General features: G+C 40.6%; 1 protein-coding gene across 2 annotated transcripts in view; it reads left to right on the forward strand.

Annotated features, from left to right (window-relative positions):
- Positions 1-17055, forward strand: part of LIFR (LIF receptor subunit alpha) — a 52889-nt gene extending 35834 nt beyond the window's left edge. For both annotated transcript variants that reach the window (XM_071425512.1, XM_071425513.1), the window contains exons 14-20: positions 2715-2894; positions 4499-4600; positions 6155-6322; positions 6964-7125; positions 8269-8362; positions 8904-8982; positions 9652-17055. In XM_071425512.1, the coding sequence (XP_071281613.1) occupies positions 2715-2894; positions 4499-4600; positions 6155-6322; positions 6964-7125; positions 8269-8362; positions 8904-8982; positions 9652-10290 (1424 nt within the window). In that variant the 3' untranslated portion in view covers positions 10291-17055. The remainder of the gene's footprint in view (positions 1-2714; positions 2895-4498; positions 4601-6154; positions 6323-6963; positions 7126-8268; positions 8363-8903; positions 8983-9651) is intronic.
- Positions 17056-21563: the final 4508 nt, after the last annotated feature.

Below are 21563 nucleotides of genomic sequence, written 5' to 3' on the forward strand. Positions count from 1 at the left end.
GAGAATTAAACACCTTCAAAGCTTGAGGAATATCTAGGAGAGTTTTTTTATTGAAAAATAATGCTTTGTGTGTTTGCGTTTATTTCCCCACACAAATCTGCTGGGTGGGGGGACAAATGCTTTGCTTTTGGAGTAGTGTCTCACCAATTAATTGTGCTCTTTACATAAAATAAAGATGATAACGTGCAGTCTTTACAGCTATTTGCACTTTTCAAAAGCATTGGTGTGGATCCCTGATATTTAGGGAGGTCTGTATTCCTGTGTGGTTCTTGTTGAGACACTGAGAAGTGTTACATGCTAAAGAGATTCAGAAGTTTTGGAGGTGTTGTGTGGCTTTTTAAGGCGACAATTGTCAGTTCAATGCCTGAGAGCTCTGTAGGAGAACATTAATTGGGCTGGTTGGTAAAGTGTTGGCATCCTTGTGCTAGGGAGCCAGTATTTGAAAAGGAGGTAGGGCTTTAGCTTCCCAATTAAAACACTGCTGCTCTTCCTGAAGGCTTTGTATACAGAAATAGCTGAGCCTGATAATGATTTCCTGCTCTTAACACTGAGCTTGCAGAGTAGATAATATTGCAAAGCAGTTATTGAGAGTCCACGCTTCCCTGCACACCAAATCTTTAGCTCCATATCTGGCTGATGCTCTGCAGGGAGAACAGATTCACACAGCAAGGCCTGTCTCGACTTGTTTGCCAGGAGCATTCATGAGTCCACTTCTCCTTGCCCACCTGGGGAACAGGTGTCACAGTTGGTTGTCTGGCAGCTCAGGTTCTGGTAAGCATCTTTGTTGCCCTCCACTGGACCCATGCCAGGAATTCCATGTCTCTATTGTCCTGAGGAGCCCAGAACTGAGCACAGCACTGATGCTAATACCTGGTAGTATATTCTTAGTCTGCCCATTGAAAGGAAAAGTAACTATATGGGACAGTTGATTTGAAATGCTTTTATAGCTCTCCTTTAGCAGAGAAAGAGTCAGGATCTGGAAGTCAAAGAGGTCTATAATAGGTTTGTGGTGTGGGAGAGCTGATGGCAGCTAGAGCTTTGCATTCATTTATAGCTTTCTCTTAGATGTCTGAGGCTCCCTTTGGTGTTACCCAACTTGTACTCATTAAAGATTTGCTCCTGAGTTGGTATAGGAATTGAGCCACTGACTGGAGTCACACAAGATGACTCATTCAAAGAACTGGATGACATTTTTGCCCAGACATCTTTTCTGGCTGCTTCCTGTATGCAGTCTGTAAGTGCTTTTAATGTCAATAAGAGAGCAAAGGGTCTGAAGCTGGAGTTTATGAAAACTGAAAACACAAACAAAGGATACACTGCCATAATTAATTTGTCACTGTCCTTGAACAGTGCTCTGTAGAGAGTTGAGGCATATAATCTGGCTGATCCAGGCTCCCCTAACACAGTAGTGTTCTAGTGCTAGTAGTTATTTGTTCTTCTAGTCTGGGTTGCAGCTATAAATACACCAAAATGAGTAGTACTGCCCATGATGAATTTCTAGTCATCTAGCTCAGAAAATAAGGTGGTGTGGTGTATTTAAATGGTTTTTATGTGATTACTGTCAGTAAAAAACTCTTTTCTGTAAATAGAAAAATTAATGTCTGCTAATTAGAAATATGATCTTTTCCAGCATCACAGAAATATAGTTTCACTGGATGCATAGTAGTTTTTCTGGGGAAAGTATCAAGGCCCTTGTGGAGTTCATTTACTTATGTCTTTTTCTTGCCATAAGCAAGCTACAAAACAATTATACACTTAACTGTGTGCTAAGATTATTTAGAAATAGGTAGTCCTTTGACATTTGCAGCACATCTGTGAGAGTAAAGTTTTCATAGCACTAATTCTTGAAAACTGTCCTTGCCCTTCAGCCTTCCCTAGTTTATGGCTTTAATAAAATGAAATAATAGACTCAATGGGGTGCATAAATGAGAACACTGAAAAAGGAAAACTGAAACCCTGAGATTGTTTTTGCAGATCTGTCATGGGGCCACCCCTTTTGTGGTGGCCGTTGGAAACTGTCCCTTTGCTCTGCGGGGTCCCATGTAATGGACAGCCATGGAAGGCAGCTGCAGGAATTGGAAGCTGTTCTCAGATCTGATCACTTCACAAGGGCAGCTAGATCTTTGATAATCAGAAACAAGAAAAATAGATTAAAGGCAAAGCTTTTTTTTTTTTCTTTCTTGTATAATTTACCCTTGGTAGACTGAAGCCTCCATAAAGTTCACCAGGGACATGATTATTGATGTTGATTTTTCATGAAAAATGGTTGTCTGTGGTTGGGCAGGTGACAGCAAGACACTTTGAAAGAAACACAAAGCAAACCATTTGATGAAATGACAGCAGGAATTTATAGCTGGAGGCTCCTGCCAGATTGGTGTCAATTCATATTTGAACCTGACATCTGCTGTAAATCCTTACCTTGAAAAAGTGCTGTTTAAGCCAGTCCTGAGCTGCTGCATTTCTCTTCATTGTACTTAAGGCTGGCTGAGGGATTTGCTGGAGGGTATGTCTGATTGTGAGCACTCCAGAAAGCTCAGCTGAGTGCACTGCTTCGAATTCTGAGTTCACTCATGCCTCTCATTCCTAGAAATGATTGCCCCTAGAAATGACTGCCGTTTATAAAGCCATTGTGCTGTGGCTGGAAGGCTTTCTTTCATCTTGGCTTTAGAGAAGTGTCTGCTCTTTGATGGATTTTTGTGTCATCTTTGTTGCAGACAATGTCACAACAGATCAGGCCGTGGCAATGGGCAATGGAATTAATATTTCTTGGGATTCTTACCCCAACATGACGTGTGGCTACATAGTAAAATGGTGTCATTCATCTGGGTCTGAACCCTGTAGTGTGGACTGGCAGAAGTTTCCTGCAAGTACAACAAATGCAGTGATAAAATCTGGTAAGTCAGAATACTTTCTTGTGAGTCTTTCTGGTTGAGATCCCAAGCAGCAAGTGGAATGAGAGCAGCATGAAGCTATAGGTTGCAGATGGTTTGATTCCTGTGTACTTCTGTAAATAAATGAATTTCTTCTTGGTACTGTGTTTATTTTAATTTCTTACACAGTCTTGCCAAATCCAAATATCAGTCTTGATTTAACTTTTGTCATCCCGTGTTTATTAACTGTTTTGAAATTACCTCTTCTAGCTGTACGCCAAAATTTCCTAACTCAGCCTAATGCATAGTGGTTAATCTAGGGTTAGGGGTTTTATTTGGATTCTAACATAAACAGTGCTGCTCAGGATGGGAGAAGACTAATCCGTTGTTTTTACATGAGGCAAATTTTTTTAAGTGTGACCTCCATGTGTTGGCTTGCTGTCAACTATTGAAATTTCCTGGAACAGGGCACATTCCAGGTCTCTAGATGCTGGTGGGCAGATCAGGGAAATGAAATTCAGCTGTGGTGGGACTAGTAGCAGCAGAAGAGGAAAGAGAGAACCCATTAAAGATGTGTGACTTTTTTCTCTGCTTTCTATAAGGGTATATATTTGCCTTTTAGAAGAATTTACTATTAAAGTCTCCATTCAAGGAAACAACTTGGAGCTGTGTACATGGGAAAGTTGGGGGGATTGAGACCTGGAAGGAAGGGGGCAATATGTTTTTCTGTCTGTAATCGCAACACTGTGTCCATGTTGTTTCTGTTTGTGCTAGCTAGAGATTTCTTTTTTTAAGCAGACAATACAGTGTCTGTGATGCACTGCTTTACTCCTGAGCTCTTCACTGGGATGCTTTGTGCAGCATGTGACTCTTTTATGAGTTATCCAGCTGCTAGGGCTGGGCTTAAGCTGGCAAATCCACCTCTGCTCTTAGTCCTGCTAGGAGAATCCCTCAGGCTGGACCTGAACTCTTGAGAAACCCAGTTGACTTCTGTGTAGTTTCACAGTGGTATCTTGTTTAGAAAAAGTCTTGAAAGCAGTGTACAGCCCCAACTTGAGAAAATCCCAGAAAGTGGTAAATTATTTACACATTATAGTATCAAATATCTGTGCTTCCACCAAAGACATGGAAAGCATAAATATGCTGACTATCTGTGTTTTTTAAAGTGAGTTCAGGACTGAAGTTCATTGCTAAGTTGTTTCACTGTCACTTCTGAGAGTTTTCTGCATATCTTTTGTACTGTTGCTCCAGTAAGCCTGGTTATTTCCAAATGCATTTGTATTTCTGAGGAGGCAGGATCTACATGGCTACTGTGGGAGGAAAGGAAGGGGATTATTTCTGGTAACTTCAATTTGTGTTTCCCCATGGAAAGGGCAATTTATGCAATTTGAGTAGCTTGTTTTGAATCTTCTTTGTTTAGTACTAAGCTTTCTCTGGGAGCTAGACTTGGTTACTGCTTCTAAACCACATCTGATGGCATAGCTTTTGTAGAAATTACAAGCAGGAATGGTATTTATACCATTATACTTTCTAATTTTTTAATATGTACTTATATATCTGCATCATGTGAAATCTAAAAGCATTGTTCTTCTGAAGTGAAATATTCTTACAGCAGTTTTCTCTTGCAGCTCTCTTCAAACCTGGCGTGAGATACAACTTTTCTCTGTATGGCTGCAAATCCATGGGATATCAGTTGTTGAAAAACATAACTGGGTATATGAAAGAGCTGCGTGAGTGCACTTTTATCATTCAGGATCTCTGAAAAGTGAACTTAATCTGTGTTTGTTTTTTAGCTCAGTGTTGGTAGAAGGCTGAGACCAGAATCTCCATGCAGTACTGCTGACTTCTGTTTGTTCTGTGTATAACTGTAACACATTTCTCCAGCCACTTGCAGTTCCAAGCTTATGCAATAACCCTGTGTTCTCCAGCTTGTGTGGTGGCACAGAGTGTCACAGCAATTCACAGCCATAATTTGAACCACATGGCTGTGGTCCATTCTACACAAGAAGAGGCAACTTTTTTGATTCATCAGGTCCAAGTAAACTTCTAAGCACATCTGGTACAGCTCAGAAAATATAAAAAGTATCCATAACATTTCTGTGTTGAAATGAAAGCACTTCATAGATCCAAACTAGATCCTAGAGCACAACTACTTTGAGAATTGTATTCTGTCCTAGACAACCTTGTGTGGGTAACTGGGGTTTGACCCAGTGCTGAGCTTTGCTGGCGTGAAGATGCATTAGTGTCTGAATGCTTTCTGTTCCCAGGTGTCTGGACATGACTTTAGCCTTTAACATCATAGCTGTATGGTATTGTAACTACAGCACAGATTTCACTTTGAAGTTTAATGTGTTTTCTGCTAAAATAGTTTGCCTAGAAAACTGAACTGCTGACATAATCTGAGTCCTTGGAAATGGTGTTGTTTACTTCATTGCTAAGGTTGAAGGTGAGGTTAAGGCGATTTTACAAGAAACTCAATTGTCAGCCATTTGTATTTCTGCAAAAATTCTGAAAGGTTTCCCAGAAGAGTTTTCCATATGTGTTATGAACAGATCAAACAGAAGCTTTCAAGATAAAAAGACTTTGAGGGACTAATAATGAGTTGAGCGTGCAGAAGAAACTTATTGGGAACTGAGAAATGCACAAGAGAGCATAGATTCATGCTAAAACTTCAGATTTGCCTTTGGACAGATAACCATCAAGAGAAAAATTGATGCATTCTTAAACATGAGTTTAGCCATGGTGGTTTAAAGCTAAATGTCAGCTAAGTCCTGACATTATACATGGGGGTATACATTAGCTGCTGTAACACTTTCAGTAGGCCTCAGGTATTGGAAAAAGGACTTCTGTAAACTGCTAAGAGTAGTTCTTTTAAGCTGAGATGGTAAAATTGTGTAGGTTTTTTCTTTTTGTTTGTTTTAAGACAGGCTATGAGTTAAAGCCTGTAAAAGCTAACATGTATCCTCTGAATGTTTATACAATCTTTAGGGGTTTGTTGCAGGAAGAAGGGTATGGGTCTGTAAGAAGACTGACCAAAGAGAAATTTTTCTTCTAGCACCTCTTAGTAGCTAATACTGCAGTAATTATTAACAATTAGCTCAACTTTGCTGTATTTTTGTAGACTCCTGCTAAGGCTTTCACATGTACTTTACAGTGAGGAGTCTTGAGGAAAATGTTGGAAAATGCTAGCTCCAAAATAAAACTGATGAAATACTTACATGTTTTCAGCATTTTATAATAAGGCAATTTCTTACTGGTTTCTTCCTTCATAACTCTCTCTACAGCTCCAAAAACTGCACCAAATTTTATTGTTGAAGAAACTTCTTCAGATTCTATATTGGTAAAATGGGAAGACATTCCTATTGAAGAATGCAGAGGATTTCTAAAAGGATATCTTCTTTCCTTTGCAAAAGGTGAAAAAGATGCTTTAAAGCCTAGACTTTCAGAATCAGGTAAGTTAATTGTGTAGATTGCAACTTCCTTGCTTACATATTTCCTTTTTATTTTTTAATAATTTCATTTCACCTTAATAAAAAAGATGCTTTAATAATAATTCAGTTGCATTACTCACTGTTATAATTTGCTCCTTATGTGTGACAAAGGCATTTAAAATGCCTTTGTGTGATTAGCCCAGTTGTTTTTTAATATAAAGCAAAAGTTGGAGAAAACCCTGTCTCACTGAGGCCATAAAGTAATGCAGTGACTAAGGGGCAATGTGTCATGCTGTCCTGTGCTCAGATACCCTGGGGAGATGAGGTGGGGAGGTTGCAAGGCTATATTTAATAGGGTTAAATAAATTTAACATTCTTCCAGTGCCTGTCCTGTCAGGACTGAAGCCTGACTGACATTCGTAAGAGGACACTCAGGAGGGTAAGGAAATGTAGTCAATCTGCAGCAGCAGCACCACACTCCTGTGCTGCTTGGTGCTGTGTAAGCATGCAGCATTGCTAGGGTTCTTTATTTCAGTTTTTTTACACAGACGGTTCTTCTGGTTTCATCTGCTCACTTCAAGACAGTTTTGCTGAAGCTGAAGTTGTCTTTTTTAATCCTTTCTTACGAAGTTATGCTTTTCTTACTGCTTCCAAACAAACAGGAAATCCAGAACTTAAAGTTAACAATATCACTGACTTAACAAAGAAGTCTATGAAAATACTTGATCTTCAAGGCAAAACGAGTTACCAGCTGGAACTACAAGCCTACACTGCCGGTGGATTGAGCCCTCCAAACAGCCTCTATGTGGTGACAAAGGAAGACTGTAAGTTGATTATCCCCGTTCAGACATATCCCTGTCTTTAACACACGGGCTGTACAATGTATATAAAGCTGAGCTTATTTTGTTGGTTTATTCTGGTCCTGTAGGTTTGGGCCTACAGTCTAATTTTTACCTTTATTTAGTTGGTTATTTTTAAATACAAAAATACAGTTCAGAGTAAGGGAAACATCCTTTTCTATTACAGCTACTTTGTAGTTCATGGTAATGTATGCATAAAAAATAACTATTAACCTACTACTAAATATAGTGGAGTCTGAGCTTAGTTTTCTCAAACAGCCAGTTGTTTCTGCCAGGTTTCCCATTATGAATATCTGCTAATACATGATGGGAAGAAAGACATTGTGGAAATATTTATCAATTTCAGAGTTGAAAACAGATGCTTCTCTGCTTTGAATTCAGTTTTATTGATCCCTTGACAGAAGCAAACACAGAAAGACAATTACAAAAAAGAGATTGACTTTGGAGAATAAGAGAAAAAAAGTATTTCCTATGAAGTAAAAAAAAGAGAAAAAAAGTATTTCCTATTGATCCCTTGACAGAAGCAAACACAGAAAGATAATTACAAAAAAGAGATTGACTTTGGAGAATAAGAGAAAAAAAGTATTTCCTATGAAGGACTAAACACTGGGGTGCAACTAAAATCAAGCTTGAAGCATTTAATATCAATGGAAGAAGGCAGTGGAGATCTATTGGAGCTAAAGCTCAGGGATTAGAAGCATTGTAAAACATATAAAAGACAATGCTGTTTATGCAATTAGTTGTTGGCCTAGAAGAGCCATTATCAGAAACTGGGCCAGCTCAGGTAGCATGAAAGTGCAATGCAAGTGCTTAATGAGAACAGAATCACTGTACCTATGAGTCTTGTGCTGCACATGAAGCCTTCTGTAATTAAACAATCAGAGAGAAATATCTGCTGATTCCTGTAGTTATCAATGAATCTGTGAATTCCAGCAAAGGGAAAGGGTGATAGTGTAGGTCATTGTTTGCAGACCATTGCACTAGCTGAGTTTAATGGAATGGGGGGAATATTAGAAAAGTTTAATGGGGGGAATATTAGAAAAGCCATAAAACTTACTGATTATATTGGATATGTATTTACTGTCTCCTCTTTTTCTTATCCCCCAGCTGTAGGATTAATCATTGCAATTCTCATCCCTGTTGCAGTGGTGGTGCTGCTTGGAGTGTTGGCCAGCATCTTCTGCTACCGAAAGAGGGAATGGTAACTGCCTGCTCGGGTTCTCCTCTTTTCCTGGAAGTGTTTGCTTCAGTGCTAGGGTTTTCCATGATTTTAATTACTCCCTGTTTTCTCTATATACCCAAAGATGTTGGTGGGCTTTGTTCAATGGTGGGTGGCAAAAACACCATGTGGAAAGTGAGGGAGAAACTGAGCTGGAGAGAGGTCAGAGGGAGGAATGCAAAAAGCTTTTGCAGGAGCCTCTCTTCAGTGAGCACCGTTTATAAACAGTTCCCGAGTGGAAATAAGCTGGCGACATACTGTAATTTGTGTGCCCTCTACAAACAAAGATAGACGTATCATCTTCAGCTTTTAGTAAATGTGACATATTAAATTCCCAACTTAAAAAAAAAAAGGGGTTGCTGTTTTTTCCATTATACTCAGTGAAAGTTTAACACACTAAATCTTTGCACCAGATGTCTTCGGTATTCTGAGTTAAAGGGAAGTGTCCTGACTCCTTTTGTGTATTCACAATCTGTTTCAGGCCTTGCTATCTTTATAATAGTTTATTCTTTCCTCTTTAAAGGATTAAAGAAACATTTTATCCAGAAATCCCAAATCCTGAGAACAGTAAGGCACTGCAGTTTCAGAGGAACATCTGTGAGGTAACCCTTATTTTAAATCTAGTATTTTAAGCTTCTAAAAGATAAAACCAGTTAAAGAATTCTTTTGCAAACTTTGACTCATCTGTTCCAATTGTAGGAAAAAATTCAGTGGCAGGGGGAAACAAGCCAATTTACTGAGTAACTTCTGTCAGGTGCTATCTAGAGCTTTGTTGTTGTTAATGTAGTTAATTGCAATGTTTGAACTAGGAAAGGACTGTTGCATTTCTCTTCTTCCAGCTAATGAGAAGTGTCAGTACCTGATAAGAATACAAGAGTAATACAGGCATCTTTGTTGAAGTATTAGAAGAAGCAGGAAGTATGGAGATCTGCCATATCCCATTATCCCGGTAGATACATTAGTTGAGATGGGCAGAATATTTAAACAGCCTTCAGAAATGGGTTGTACAAAGACAAGATTTGGAGAAAGTTCTTAAAAATATACTGCAAGATCTCAAGTCTCTTTAATTTGCATAAAATACTTCTAACATTTACAGGAATGTGAGCCAGAAAATGATAAGCACTTTTTTATTTTTAATGTATCATTATAGTGGCCATGGAATGAGTACAGTCCACAAGCCACCAAACTGCTGTAATTTCAGCAACTTTTGCTTTCAGATTTTCCAGATCTTTTAGCTTAGTGTCTCCCCCTTCTCCTTTTTCTCATTTCAGGGGAGTAAGACACTTAAAACACTGGAAATGAACCCATGCACCCCCAACAGTGTTGAAGTGGTGGAAACACAGTCCACAGCTCCAAAGATTGAAGACACAGAGATGATGTCCCCAGCAGCAGAGACCACTGTGCCTGAAGATGGCTCTGACTCAGAAATGGAAAACCATGTTGTTGTCTCCTACTGCCCCCCTATCATTGAAGAGGAGATCTCAAATCCCCCTACAGATGAACCTGGAGGGTCATCTCAGGTGGTTTACATTGACATCCAGTCAATGTATCAGCCTCAAATTAAACCAGAGGAGGAGCCAGAAATAGACTTAGTGACTACAGCAGGCTATAAGCCACAAATGCAACTCTCTATCAGTGCTCTGAAAATAGAGGGCCATTCACCTGTGGAGGAAGAATTGGATAAAACTGCAGGTTATAGACCTCAAGCAAACACAAGTGTGTGGAACATGGGCACTCCAGACTCTCCTGGATCAGTTGAAAGCAACAATGAAAATGCATCTTTTGGGAGCCCGTGTTCAATTAATTCCCGACAGTTTTTGCTTCCCCCAAAAGATGATGAAGACTCTCCTAAACCCATTAACACAGGGTGGTCCTTCACACACTTTTTTCAGAACAAACCAAATGATTAACAGTGAGTCCTCATTGCATGTGAACCTGCCTTCTGAATAAGCTTTTATTCCTGGTATTGTTAAGAGAGGAAGAAGAAAAGTGCAAAAGGCATGAATTATTCTTGGAGACAGTCAGCAGAAGTTCTAGTGAGCTGAATGTTACCATGTTTAAGTTAGTCAAAGTGTTAATATTCCATTGTAATAGAGGCTGAGAGGCCAAAATTATAGCAATTTAGTTATTACTCTAGTAAAATATATTGGATGTAAGGGGTTTTGAATTTACAGCCCCTGATAATTATAGTCAAAGAACTCTGCCTACCTTCACAGAGTGCTCCAAGATAAACATGGTCTCATGCAATTTATAACTTGGAAAGATTGCTTTGCTTTGTTGCAGTTGTTCTCAACCATGCAGACTCAAATGATGCAGCACCAACAGATTTCCTTACTGAAGGTTTAATTTATAGCAAATCTCAGCCTAAGACTCGGAAACAATGTGGTTGGAAACTGTTGAGATCTTGTACCTAGTTATAAACAATGAACAAATGAGAGTGCTATTTTTTTTCTTCTCCTGTATGGAAGGTTATTGTCACTGTTTAACACTTACAAAGCAATGGCCATTCAAATCTGTTGCTTTTTGACTAGACACTAATTTCTGTACCTACTGTACAATGTTTATTAAATGTTTGACTCAGGGGTACAAACTTGGGGAAAAGAAGTGTAACACTGATTGAAACCTCAACAAGAACTGCATAAAGTTTAAAACTTCCTTTTTTTAAAAAAATACCTTAGAATGCTCTATATTTTTTCTATCTTTTGGTTAAAGAGTTAATCTTGCCTAATGTATTGCACTAATACATTTTGTATTTCATAGCTTCTGCTCCAGACCTCCTGCTTTGAAGTGGTACAGTAGTCCATTCACCCTCAGTGTTCAGCAGATTTGCACTATGCAGTAATGTAAGCCACGGGGAAATCTCTGTCAACTCACCTTAGCTGCTGAAGCAGTTTGGCACATGAAATTAGAGGTAGTAGGACTAGGTCCTTAAGGAGAAATTGCTTTTTGGATGGTCTTTATTGTATTAGCTTTATATTACCTGCTGTCTGACTGATCTTTGATCTTATGTGTCAACCCAACAGGACCTTCTATACAAATCCTACCTGGGACTACAAGGTAGGATTTCTCTAGTGGCAGAGAGAAACCCAGGGAGGTTTTAGTGCCACTAATTCTACCTCTCCTTTACCAGATATGTGATGCAAAGAAAGCTTAAATTATGTACATTTGTGTGCTTAAAGGAGTGTTTAGAACAATCATCTTTTAAAATGCTTGTTTTCCCATGTGCATCTCTAGACAACTGTAACTGTAACATTTCACTGTGTAAATTTCAGGCTGTGGCACACATGAATTTCACTAGTTTACAGGAGAAACTTTTGAGAAATTTACCTGTTTCTTCCTGTAAAACAGTGGGGAGGTATCAGATGAGCTTGATCGAAAAGGGTCTCCGTAAGGTTCTAACCAATTTTTTTTTTAATCTCCATTTCCTTAGCTACTGTGCTTTGTTTGGGGTTTAGATTGCTGTTTGGTTTTGGTTTTTGGGTTTGTTTTTTTTTTAATAAATAAGACATGGGAATGGTTTTCTAAAGAAAACAGATAAGGAGACTGAATTGGCTAGGCTGCTAGTTGTAAAGGTGTGAGAGCAGACCAGGAGGATGACTTGACAGACATTTGGTCTCCAAACCACATGATCTGGCTCTCAAAATAAAACCAAGTATAAGCTTAAACCTAATCACAGCACTGGGTGTTTCAGTTTCAGAGGCTGGCGTGTCTCTGCCATCTCCATAGAACGAAAGTGTAGGGGTGTTTCAGAACTGACAAAAAGGCAAAGCACTAAATAGTTACCATAGTAGGTAACAACCCCCTGTGTGTGCCTCCCAGACTAGCGAGCTGTGAAGTAGTAAAAACAGATTAGTCTGCAGGTCTGGCAGAGTGCAAGGTGTCTCTGAAAGGACAGAAAGTGCACATAGGATTCAACTGTTGAGTCTTTGAGTTAGCAGGGCTGCACGTGGAAACACAGGCAGTGCAAAGAGCTGACGTCCATTTGTGGCCAAGCGTCAGCACAAGAGAAGTGTCATAGCATATTACTTAAAACATTAAACTAACACATGAAAGGAAGCAGTTAAGCCCTTTGTGACTGATAGCTGGGAGGAGGCTAAATCCTAATAGTGGCAACTGTTTTTCATAATTGTTTTTTAGAGTATTTCTTTTCACTAGTGTAGATTTGGCTTAATGTGTCCATCTCCTAAGATGAATTTTAGCTTTTGCTGCTATATGCTTTTAATTGAAAGCAGATTATGTCATGGACAGCATGTATGGGTAGTGGTTAGGGTTTTTTTTTTATAGAGCAGATTCTCAGTACAGAGGAGCAATCAGTATTGCATGGTGATCCAACTGGAAAAAAAAAACCCTCTCTGTAGCAGAACAGCTGACCATGACGAATAACTGTGCTTTTCATATGGCTGTGTATTGCAAGAAACAAAATCAAACTGCCATTTGAGAGTACTAGGAATTTTTAATTTGGAGACTGGAAATCAAGGCAGCTTCAGAGAACACACAGAGCTCTCACAGGAAGCAGTTTAGGACCATTGTCAGTGTTCATATGGTGAATCACTTACACGTAAGCATCACGTACTCAGGTTTCCCAGTGTGCTGCTCCTCCTATTCAGTAAAGACAACAACATTTTAAATTGCTTCATTTCTTAGTGATTAGGTAAGGAAAAGCTCCACAAAATATATGTTCTGCTTCAATGTTGATCTTTTAAACTCCCTCTGACCTAGTTATTAATCTCTTTTTTTTTTTTCCTAATTCTTGACTATATATCTGGTGTTCTGACTTTCAGGATGCAGGTCAAAAAGGTCCTTTAACTGAAATGGCCTCAGTAAGAAGAGTGGGGCAGATGTGGAGAGACACAAGCTTGTGCAGTATCTGTAGCATTATTGTCACTTAATGCTGATGAGCCAGTAAACAGTTGTCATTCCAGCACCTGAAAGCTCAGCTGCTTCACCTCTGTGGTTTCCTTTGAGCCTATTCAGTGCTGCCTTTCGAATCCCCATCTCAGATCTTCAGCAGTGAATTCAGGTGCATAGGGAGAGGTGGTCTGCCAATGTGATCAGCCACCTCTAGGTACATGGAGCAGTAGGGATGAATGACCAGGACAGTCAGGGAACAGACTTGCTTTCTGAGCCCAAGTGCCATGTTAAACCAGTGAAGCATCTTTAGGAATGTCTTTGAACCAAATACTCTTTCAAAGCATGGTGCTCTCTTATAGCCTCTAAATGCTTTGATAACAGTTGTAAGTTTCAGAGGGGATCAGATTCTTTGTACTAGTGCCTTCTAGCTTCCTGATGAGCCTCTTTGGACAATTTTTTTTTCTGAAAATATCTTAGGAATCCTAAAGTTTAAACAGCATTTCCTTACCATCCTTTTGTGAAAAATCGTATCCTTTATTGAACTTATTTTTAGTTCTTTTGCCTTTTTACTTCATTTTTAGAAGAGTAGAAAGTGCAGCTTTAAAAAAAAAAATTAAAAAGAACCAAACAAAAAGCAAAATCCAACAACTTCCAGAAGGGATACGACCAGAAGGGATTGTGTCATGCCTAACTTCAGTCCTCCAGGATTAGTGTTCTGAGATGTAGGGTATTAATGCCAAGCAGTTGCTTTCTGAAGAAAGTCGTCGGTTCTGCTGCTTTTTATTTTTGAGCCATGCCTGTCATACGTGACAATTTAAGTTTTGTAATGGATTTTTGTACTGTTCACTGTACGTGTGGAACATCAGTCACATTTGTTGTATCATTGTGCACTCTCCTATTTGACACATTCATTATTTTTGGTTTTTTGACATGCCCGAGATGTGGGATCTCATGCTTGTGTTAGATTTTGGGATGGTAGATCTGCATGTGATATACCTCACAGAACTACTAGTTAATATATCAACAAAATAGTAAGCTAATATTACAGGCAGGCAGTGAATTACCTCCCCTGCTATGCAGTGGCTGTATAGGCAGACCTAGAACCCAATAACTGACATTTGCTGTCTTTATTATCTCTAGTTGCTGCTTTCATGGGTAAACCATTTCCAAAGGGAGCCAGTCGCTGTGCTGCTTGTCATGGCACAATTGGCAGATGCACCACGTTTCTTCATCCTTGGTTTGTGTGGGGGACCAGAACTTGACTTTGCTAGGAACGTGGCAGCAGCACACTCCTGCTGACCTCAAGCTTCAGGCTGCTCTGAAGAGGCATTTTCAAGTCACCTTTTTATGTTGTTGATAGGTTCAGCTGGGTAAAGCTGAGTGCCGTGGTGTTTCCTGTGATCATGAGTTCACTCAGTTGAACATGAATAGGAGCAAAAAGGAAAGTGATTGAGTGCACTGGAGAGAGAAGGTGATTAGACATCACTCTGAAAAGGCAATGATAAATTGTGTGCTCTGTTTTTAAATAAATACTGCTTTGTAAATAGAATACTTGTATCCCTACAAGTAGATAGAAATATAGTAAAATAATTTGACAGATATTAGAAAAATGTAACATTTAGAGAATGAGATTGATAACAAGGCTCTGTGTATCATAAATTTATGAAGAGCTTCCCGTGTAAATAGCATCTTATGTTCTGCCACAGACTTTGATGAAGACTTCAGTGCAAATGATATTTAATGTTTATAACACTAAGTCCTAACCCTTTATGCACACCTGTGCTTGCATCATCATGTGCCTAGGTGCGTATGGCAGAGGAAGTCGGCTTACAATTGCCAAAGTGATTTTCTTGGAGTCCTGTACAGTAATATATACCTTCTGAGACAGTTTTGTCTGGAGGAAGCACCTGCTGTCTTGTGCTCCTCCCAACACACTTTGCAACACTTGTGGTGCTTGCATTAAATGTTGCCCTCTGTGGATGATGCTCAAAGATGCTGTTGGCAGTATTTGTTGGTTTTTTCCCCTTGTCTATTCCTTAGCCAGCCTGGAAACACAGTCCCAAACCCCAAATGCTAGACAAGGATTTAGAAGTGTTTAAGTGTTTTATTCCCTTATATTTAAGACTGTCTTAGATATCTTGTTAGGAACTGTAAAATAGTTTCTTCCACCACAATTTTCTTTCCCCTCCCCCATTTATATAACTCTGGATTTTTCCCAGTGCTTCTCAGATAACCAGTGTTTGTTTCCTTTTAGCATGTTATACAAACAAACCTCAGATGATATTGGCAGGCTTTCTGTAACTTTATAAGTTGTCCCAGTGTGCATGACAATACTTCTCCCCCACAAAAATATCTATTAATTCCTTCTGCTTTTACAACTGAAACAAAAAAAGACCTCAAGAGGAATTCTGGGTTTTGGAGGGCAGGGGCTCAGCATCCCCATGCAGGTGAGGTGGTCTAATGGCAGGGTGTTTCATGAGAGGATGGGGTTAATCCCTCTCCAGTCTCACTCTCTTCTTGTGACAGCACTGTCCAGGTGACTTTGTGGTGTACCAGAGCAGATGAAATCCTTGGTTTTCAATTTGATACCTAACAAAATCTCTAGGACAGTCCCAAATCTGTATTTTGACTGAAAAGCAGCTTCAGTGGAGATTTATGGACAACTTCCACTAGAACGGTCAATACCTTTGCAGCTCACTTGGTCTCATGTTGTGCAAAAGGTAGTGTGTAAAGCTAACCCAGGAACATAACCAAAAGTGAAAATTTAACTTTTTCATTATGTGGATTAAGAAAACTTCAAAAATTAATAGCTTGAGCAGGGCAAAGTAAAATAGAAAGGTCACACCCTTTAGTAGTAACACAATAAAAAAGAATCCTTGAACATCACTCTGTCCATGTTTTCTAAATGTGGTTCAAGAATGACTTTGGAAACATTTTATGTTTTGATAGCATGTCAAAAGTTTGTAAAGGTGGGGATAACAAAAAGAGAAAACAACTGAATCATATCATATCTGAAATCCTACTTGAAGGTAACAGCAATTTGAACTTTGAGCCTGTTGTGGCACACAAATCATCAGAACTGGTGGAATCATACAGGTCACCTGAAAAAAACACACAACATTATACTATAATGCTGTAACTTTAAACATATACTGTGAATAGGTTCAATTTTTTTTTAGCTCTTTTTATACCATATTTTTTACAGCATAAATAATTTGCTTAGAGATGTTTTTTATGTTCTGTTTTTATGAAGATTTTAATGGACTTTTTTTTAATACTAGTGAAAATATTGTTTGCCAATTTGACATAGTCATCTACAGAAGTTAATGCTGAGAATAAATCAGTAGATTGAGCTGAAAAAATAGTCTTCATAACACACTAAATCTAATAAGTCATTTAGCATATTTTTGTTGCTGAATGATACTGAAATTTTCCAGCTTCCAAATCTGCTTTTGAAAAATTACTTCTTTCACAAATTTAGCAAAATCATCACAAGGCACTTTAATAAAGCTGTAGCATGCCAAGTAAAATACTGATTCAACAAAGTGTATCAATATGAAAATTTATCAGCTAAGCAGTTAAACAAATGCATGCTTAAAAAAGGAAGCATGGGATCATGTTGGGGATATACTATTTCAGTGTGGCAGTTGACATTTAAGACTAACCTAACACTAAGATACAACTTTGCATACAATTTAAACCTAGTTTGCTTGCTTGATGTAACTCCTGTTGTATTGCTTGGGTGTCTAAAAGTAAGCATGTGTTTAACAATTTTGCCATAGTATTGCCATGAAATTTAATAAATATATTTTCTTACACTCTTATATGTCTTCATATTCTTTGCTTTCCCATTTATTTTTTAATAGGAGTTAAATTCTGCTCATGCCCAGTACAAACAAAGTTATTTGAATTTTGTGCCAGAGTAAATAACCACAGGATCTAGCAAGCACAGCCTTGGCTTCCTGATAGGCAGAGTGGATAGTAACAAATACTCCCCAGGCGGCTTCTCCTCAGCACAACAGACCCTACCATTTCCAAGGGCCACTGAAGCCCTCCTGTTCTTGGTGTACAATGTAGGGACAGGAGAAAGTCCAGGTCACTTACCTGTGTCCTCCTTGGCTTGTGGCTCTAACACAGCTGGGGCTTGATGTGTGATCCCCTGCATGCCTGGGCTGAGGGTGTGCAGACATCAGCCCCTGCAGACTCCGCATGGGGGACATCCCTGTGCTGGGATGGAGTGGCCCAGGCTGTGCACTGTGGGGTTGGTTTGGGTGGTGTAGGACACTTTCTCAGCATGCTTTAGTGGAAATGAGATGACCAGCTACTGGTCATGGGCCTTATGTTTGAGGCCATTTATGTCTTGTCATTTGTGATGTGCCTTTGTGACAGCCAAAGAATTTTGTGGCTCATCTAACCCACAGCACCTTTACTTGGGAATGACACGTGTGCAATGACAGGTGCTGCACCATAGCACATCACACAAAACCATCATGGCATGGTGGCATTGTTCTCTCTCCATCTCTTTGGAGGCATCCTTGAAAGTCAGAGTCAATTCCTTCCCTCACAACAGGAGATTGGTGCAGCTTGATGTGACAGCAACTGGGCAGGGTGTGGGAGCTCCTCCGAGCACTGGGGAGATGTGGGATTTAGGTCTTTTAGTGGGACTGAAGAGTGCTGCTCTGAAAAGACACTTAGGGCTGTGGGAATGAGGGAAGGCTTGATTGTTTCAAAAGTGAAACCCACAGCTGTCCTCTCCAGCCCTGCTACTGCTCTGGTCAGAGCAGGGACACCAGGGAAGAGCTCCAGAGATGTCTCACTCCACCTGTGTCTCAGGTCTAAAAGATTTAACAGGATGATGGCTTTGCAATATCTTCTGAAGATATTGCATGTGATCAGATATAGCTAATTCCATGCTTGGCAAAACCAGGTTAATCCATCTGGGCTGTATATTTAACACAGCTTCTGGGCAGCTGGAATGAGAAGATACAATCATCATGGAGACACACAGCAGCAGCAGCAGAGGACCATGAACACAGGAGGTTTTTGCAGGGACCATGAACTGTCCCTTATGTCACCATCACAATGAGACTGGAGAGAGGGAGTCAGACCATCCATGTTTTCCAGCTGGTTCCAGCACACAACCTTATCTTCTGTTTGACTCTCCCTGTGCTGCCAGTGCTGCTTGCTCCCAATGTGGCACTGGTTGTAGCATTAAAGTACACACTCCCCTGGATCTGCAGCCACTGAAAGCTTCTCTTAACACATAAATAAAGCTTAAAGTCCCTCTGTATGAAACATTTGTTACCTATTAAAAGAAATCTGTGTTTTGGTAAGAACAATCAGTTCAAATGATTGTTTGATGATAATGAATGCTTGATGATAAATGAGTGATTCCATTTTTGAATTCTGCTTTGCTGACACCAAAACTAAAAATTGTAGAGAGGAAAAAAAAAAGGAAGCAAGTGAAATGGTAAAGAAAATATTAGATATTGCTCCTCACATGTTTTCAAAAGACAGAAAAAATTTAGGAAAATTCTGCCATGTCCACAAAAAGTGATGATGTAGGCTGCCACTACTGCCAATAGAAACTATTTAAGAGTCTGCAAAACAAAAAATTAGGTTGGAAAGCTGCTGTTTTGTGAGACAGAACATGGGGTGTCCGTGCTCTGCAGCTCTATTTCTTCCATGCTTCTCCATATATCTCAGTAACAAAAAGTGCTGGAAAACATGGCCTGTGGGGATGGTGTTGAAAGAACTGGCACGGTTGTTTTCCTAGAAAGAAAGACTGAGGGAAGATTTAAAAAGAAAGAGCAGGGGAAGAGGAACAATGTCATCTTTGTCTTAGTGCACAATGAACAAAGGAAAATGCTGTGACAGTGAATAGATATTCAAAAGAAATCAGGGCAGTCGGTCACAGCACTGCCAGGCAGTCTCCATCACAAGGGGTTTCACAAGAGAGCACTCACAGATGAGTCCTGTCCACAGGGACAGAAAGCCAGGACCTCGCAGAGCTGCAGCGACCACAGGTGCTGGCACCAGGCTGTTATTCATGAGTGAAATGCCTAAGTGCAGAATCAAGGGCACAACATCACAGTGCCCACAATGACTCAAACCAAGGAAAAATGGAGTGGGAGAGAGTTGGGGAAGGGGAACAACCCCACCCCACCCTCCACCACCCAAGAAATTAAATGGGGATAAAAGATATATCTGTCTGATGGGATGTGGCTGTTGCTGTCCCTGAGTAAACCACAACTGTACCTTATCTACTCCTTTAAAGTGAGGAGATTTTCCCCTTGAGGGGTGATGCTGTCATGGAGGGAGCTAAACATGCAGAGCTGGAACAATAAATTTTCCACCCAGCTTACTTTGCCATGCAAACAGAATGAAAACTTTTTCTCAAAAGGAAAGCCTGGCTGACAAAATAGCAACTTTTACAATAGGCAGCTATTGCAGGGTAATACTCCATCCAGGGAATGGGCAACTTCCCAACCCTGGCAGCCCCCTCCTCCTCCTCCTCCTCTTCACTCTTTTGCTCCCTGGGGCCAAGCTGGCAGGACTGGGATGGAAATGAGCTCCAGCTGACCCAGGACAAACCAGTGCAGCAAGGATTTTCCACCCATAGGGAGCGTTGCTAAGTCTCATCTAGCTTTAGAACCCCTTGACTTGCTTTCTTTTTCTTTTATCCTTATTTTCCTTTAGGATGAAGCAGATTAAACCTAACTGCTGGTTCCTAGCAGCTGGTTCCCATGGAGATGGAGGAGCAGTGGAGAGCAGCAAGACACACTTTGCCCTGGCAGAGTGAGGGGCAACCAGGAAGCAGCTCTGGCCAGCACCCAGTGCTCAGCACAAAGCCTGACTCAGCCCACCAAAGCTGGCATCAAGGCAGGTGCTCAGCCCTACTAAGTGGAATGTTACATGTTTTTGGAATAATGTGGAAAACTAGTAAGAAAAATAAGAGCCGCAGTTTAAGGAAGGAGATAAAATTGCAAAGAGAGGTACAAGCTCTTGTAGAAGGCTGCTGCCTTCTCTGCTGGTTTGCTCAGGTAACTGCAGCAAAGGGGACACTGCTCCAGCTGGCAGGAGCTTACCCTGTTCAGCACTGGGATCATGCCTTGCATCTGAGTCAGCCCGAGCAATGAGTAACGTGACTAATAAACATTCCTGGAGACAGCGAGCAGCACATGCAGGCCAGTTCCTGGGAAAATGACTAATCACTCTGCCATTCACTGTCCACCTTTCCCTTCTCCTTCCATGACCCAGCGTCAGTGGGGAGGGTGGCAGAGGGTGAGAGGGGCAGAGCCTCCACATGTGGTCAGATGTTCCTGATTTTCTGGTACCTGTTTCCTGTTCAGCCCTTGACATAGAAACCACAGTGGAAACGCATGCCCAAGCTTTACCAGGAAGAGTGGACACATACAAGAGGGATGTTTCTCAAACTGTCTTTAAAGGGATGCAGAAAGGATCCTTTTTTTAACGATTTAAACCATCAGCATCTTTGCTATTCGCACTCCCACCCCTGCCGGCCTGCACCACTGCAGCTGCTCCTGCTCAGCCTGCACCATTGCAGCTGCTCCTGCTCAGCCTGCACTGCTGCAGCTGCTCCTGCTCAGCCTGCACTGCTGCAGGGTGATGTTGCCAGCCCCGAATTCCCACGTGCTGATAGGCAGAGTTAGAATCAGGCATTTGGGGAGCTGCTCTTCTTTTCCCACAACAACAACAGAGGTATTTCCTACCCCCGCCCCTCCCTGCCCGACATTTCAGGAGAGTTGCTTTTGTTTTGGAGAAGCACCACCTCGTAGCAAAGCACCCGGTATTCTGCAGTCAATTATCTTAAAATAGAGACCTCTCCCACCAGATGTTTGTCTTGGAACTGGTCTCCAAACTCTGTGACAGAAACGAAAGGATGGGAAAGGCGAGACATGTAAGACAGAGCAGAGGATGATGCTGTTTGTGGACCATGGTAGAGCCCCATCCACATCAGCCCAGCATGTCCAGAGGATTAGGGTACAGCCAGTCAAATCTCCCTACTCTGTGCCAGGTCAGGACAGGTCACTAGCATCTGGAAAACCCCTCAAGCCCATAAGATGTGAATTTTCCCTCTCATGCAGCCAGCAGCTCAGACATGACACAAGACTGTGTCAGGCCACTCCCACAGGGCTACACTGAGTAGACAGAAAAATCTTCAGCCTCCAGAAATTTTAGTTTTCACTCTTTTTTCAACTCTAAACATTTTCCTTTTATATCCCAAGGCATCCAATTCCATTTACTTTAGTTTCAAAGGCACATCTTGATCTGGTATATTTTATAATGCTTTTTCCCAGCCACAGAGGGT

This window comes from Agelaius tricolor, unplaced genomic scaffold (assembly GCF_023055355.1).
Source record: "Agelaius tricolor isolate 1412-34295 unplaced genomic scaffold, bAgeTri1.0.p SCAF_4, whole genome shotgun sequence".
NCBI classification, from domain to species: domain Eukaryota; kingdom Metazoa; phylum Chordata; class Aves; order Passeriformes; family Icteridae; genus Agelaius; species Agelaius tricolor.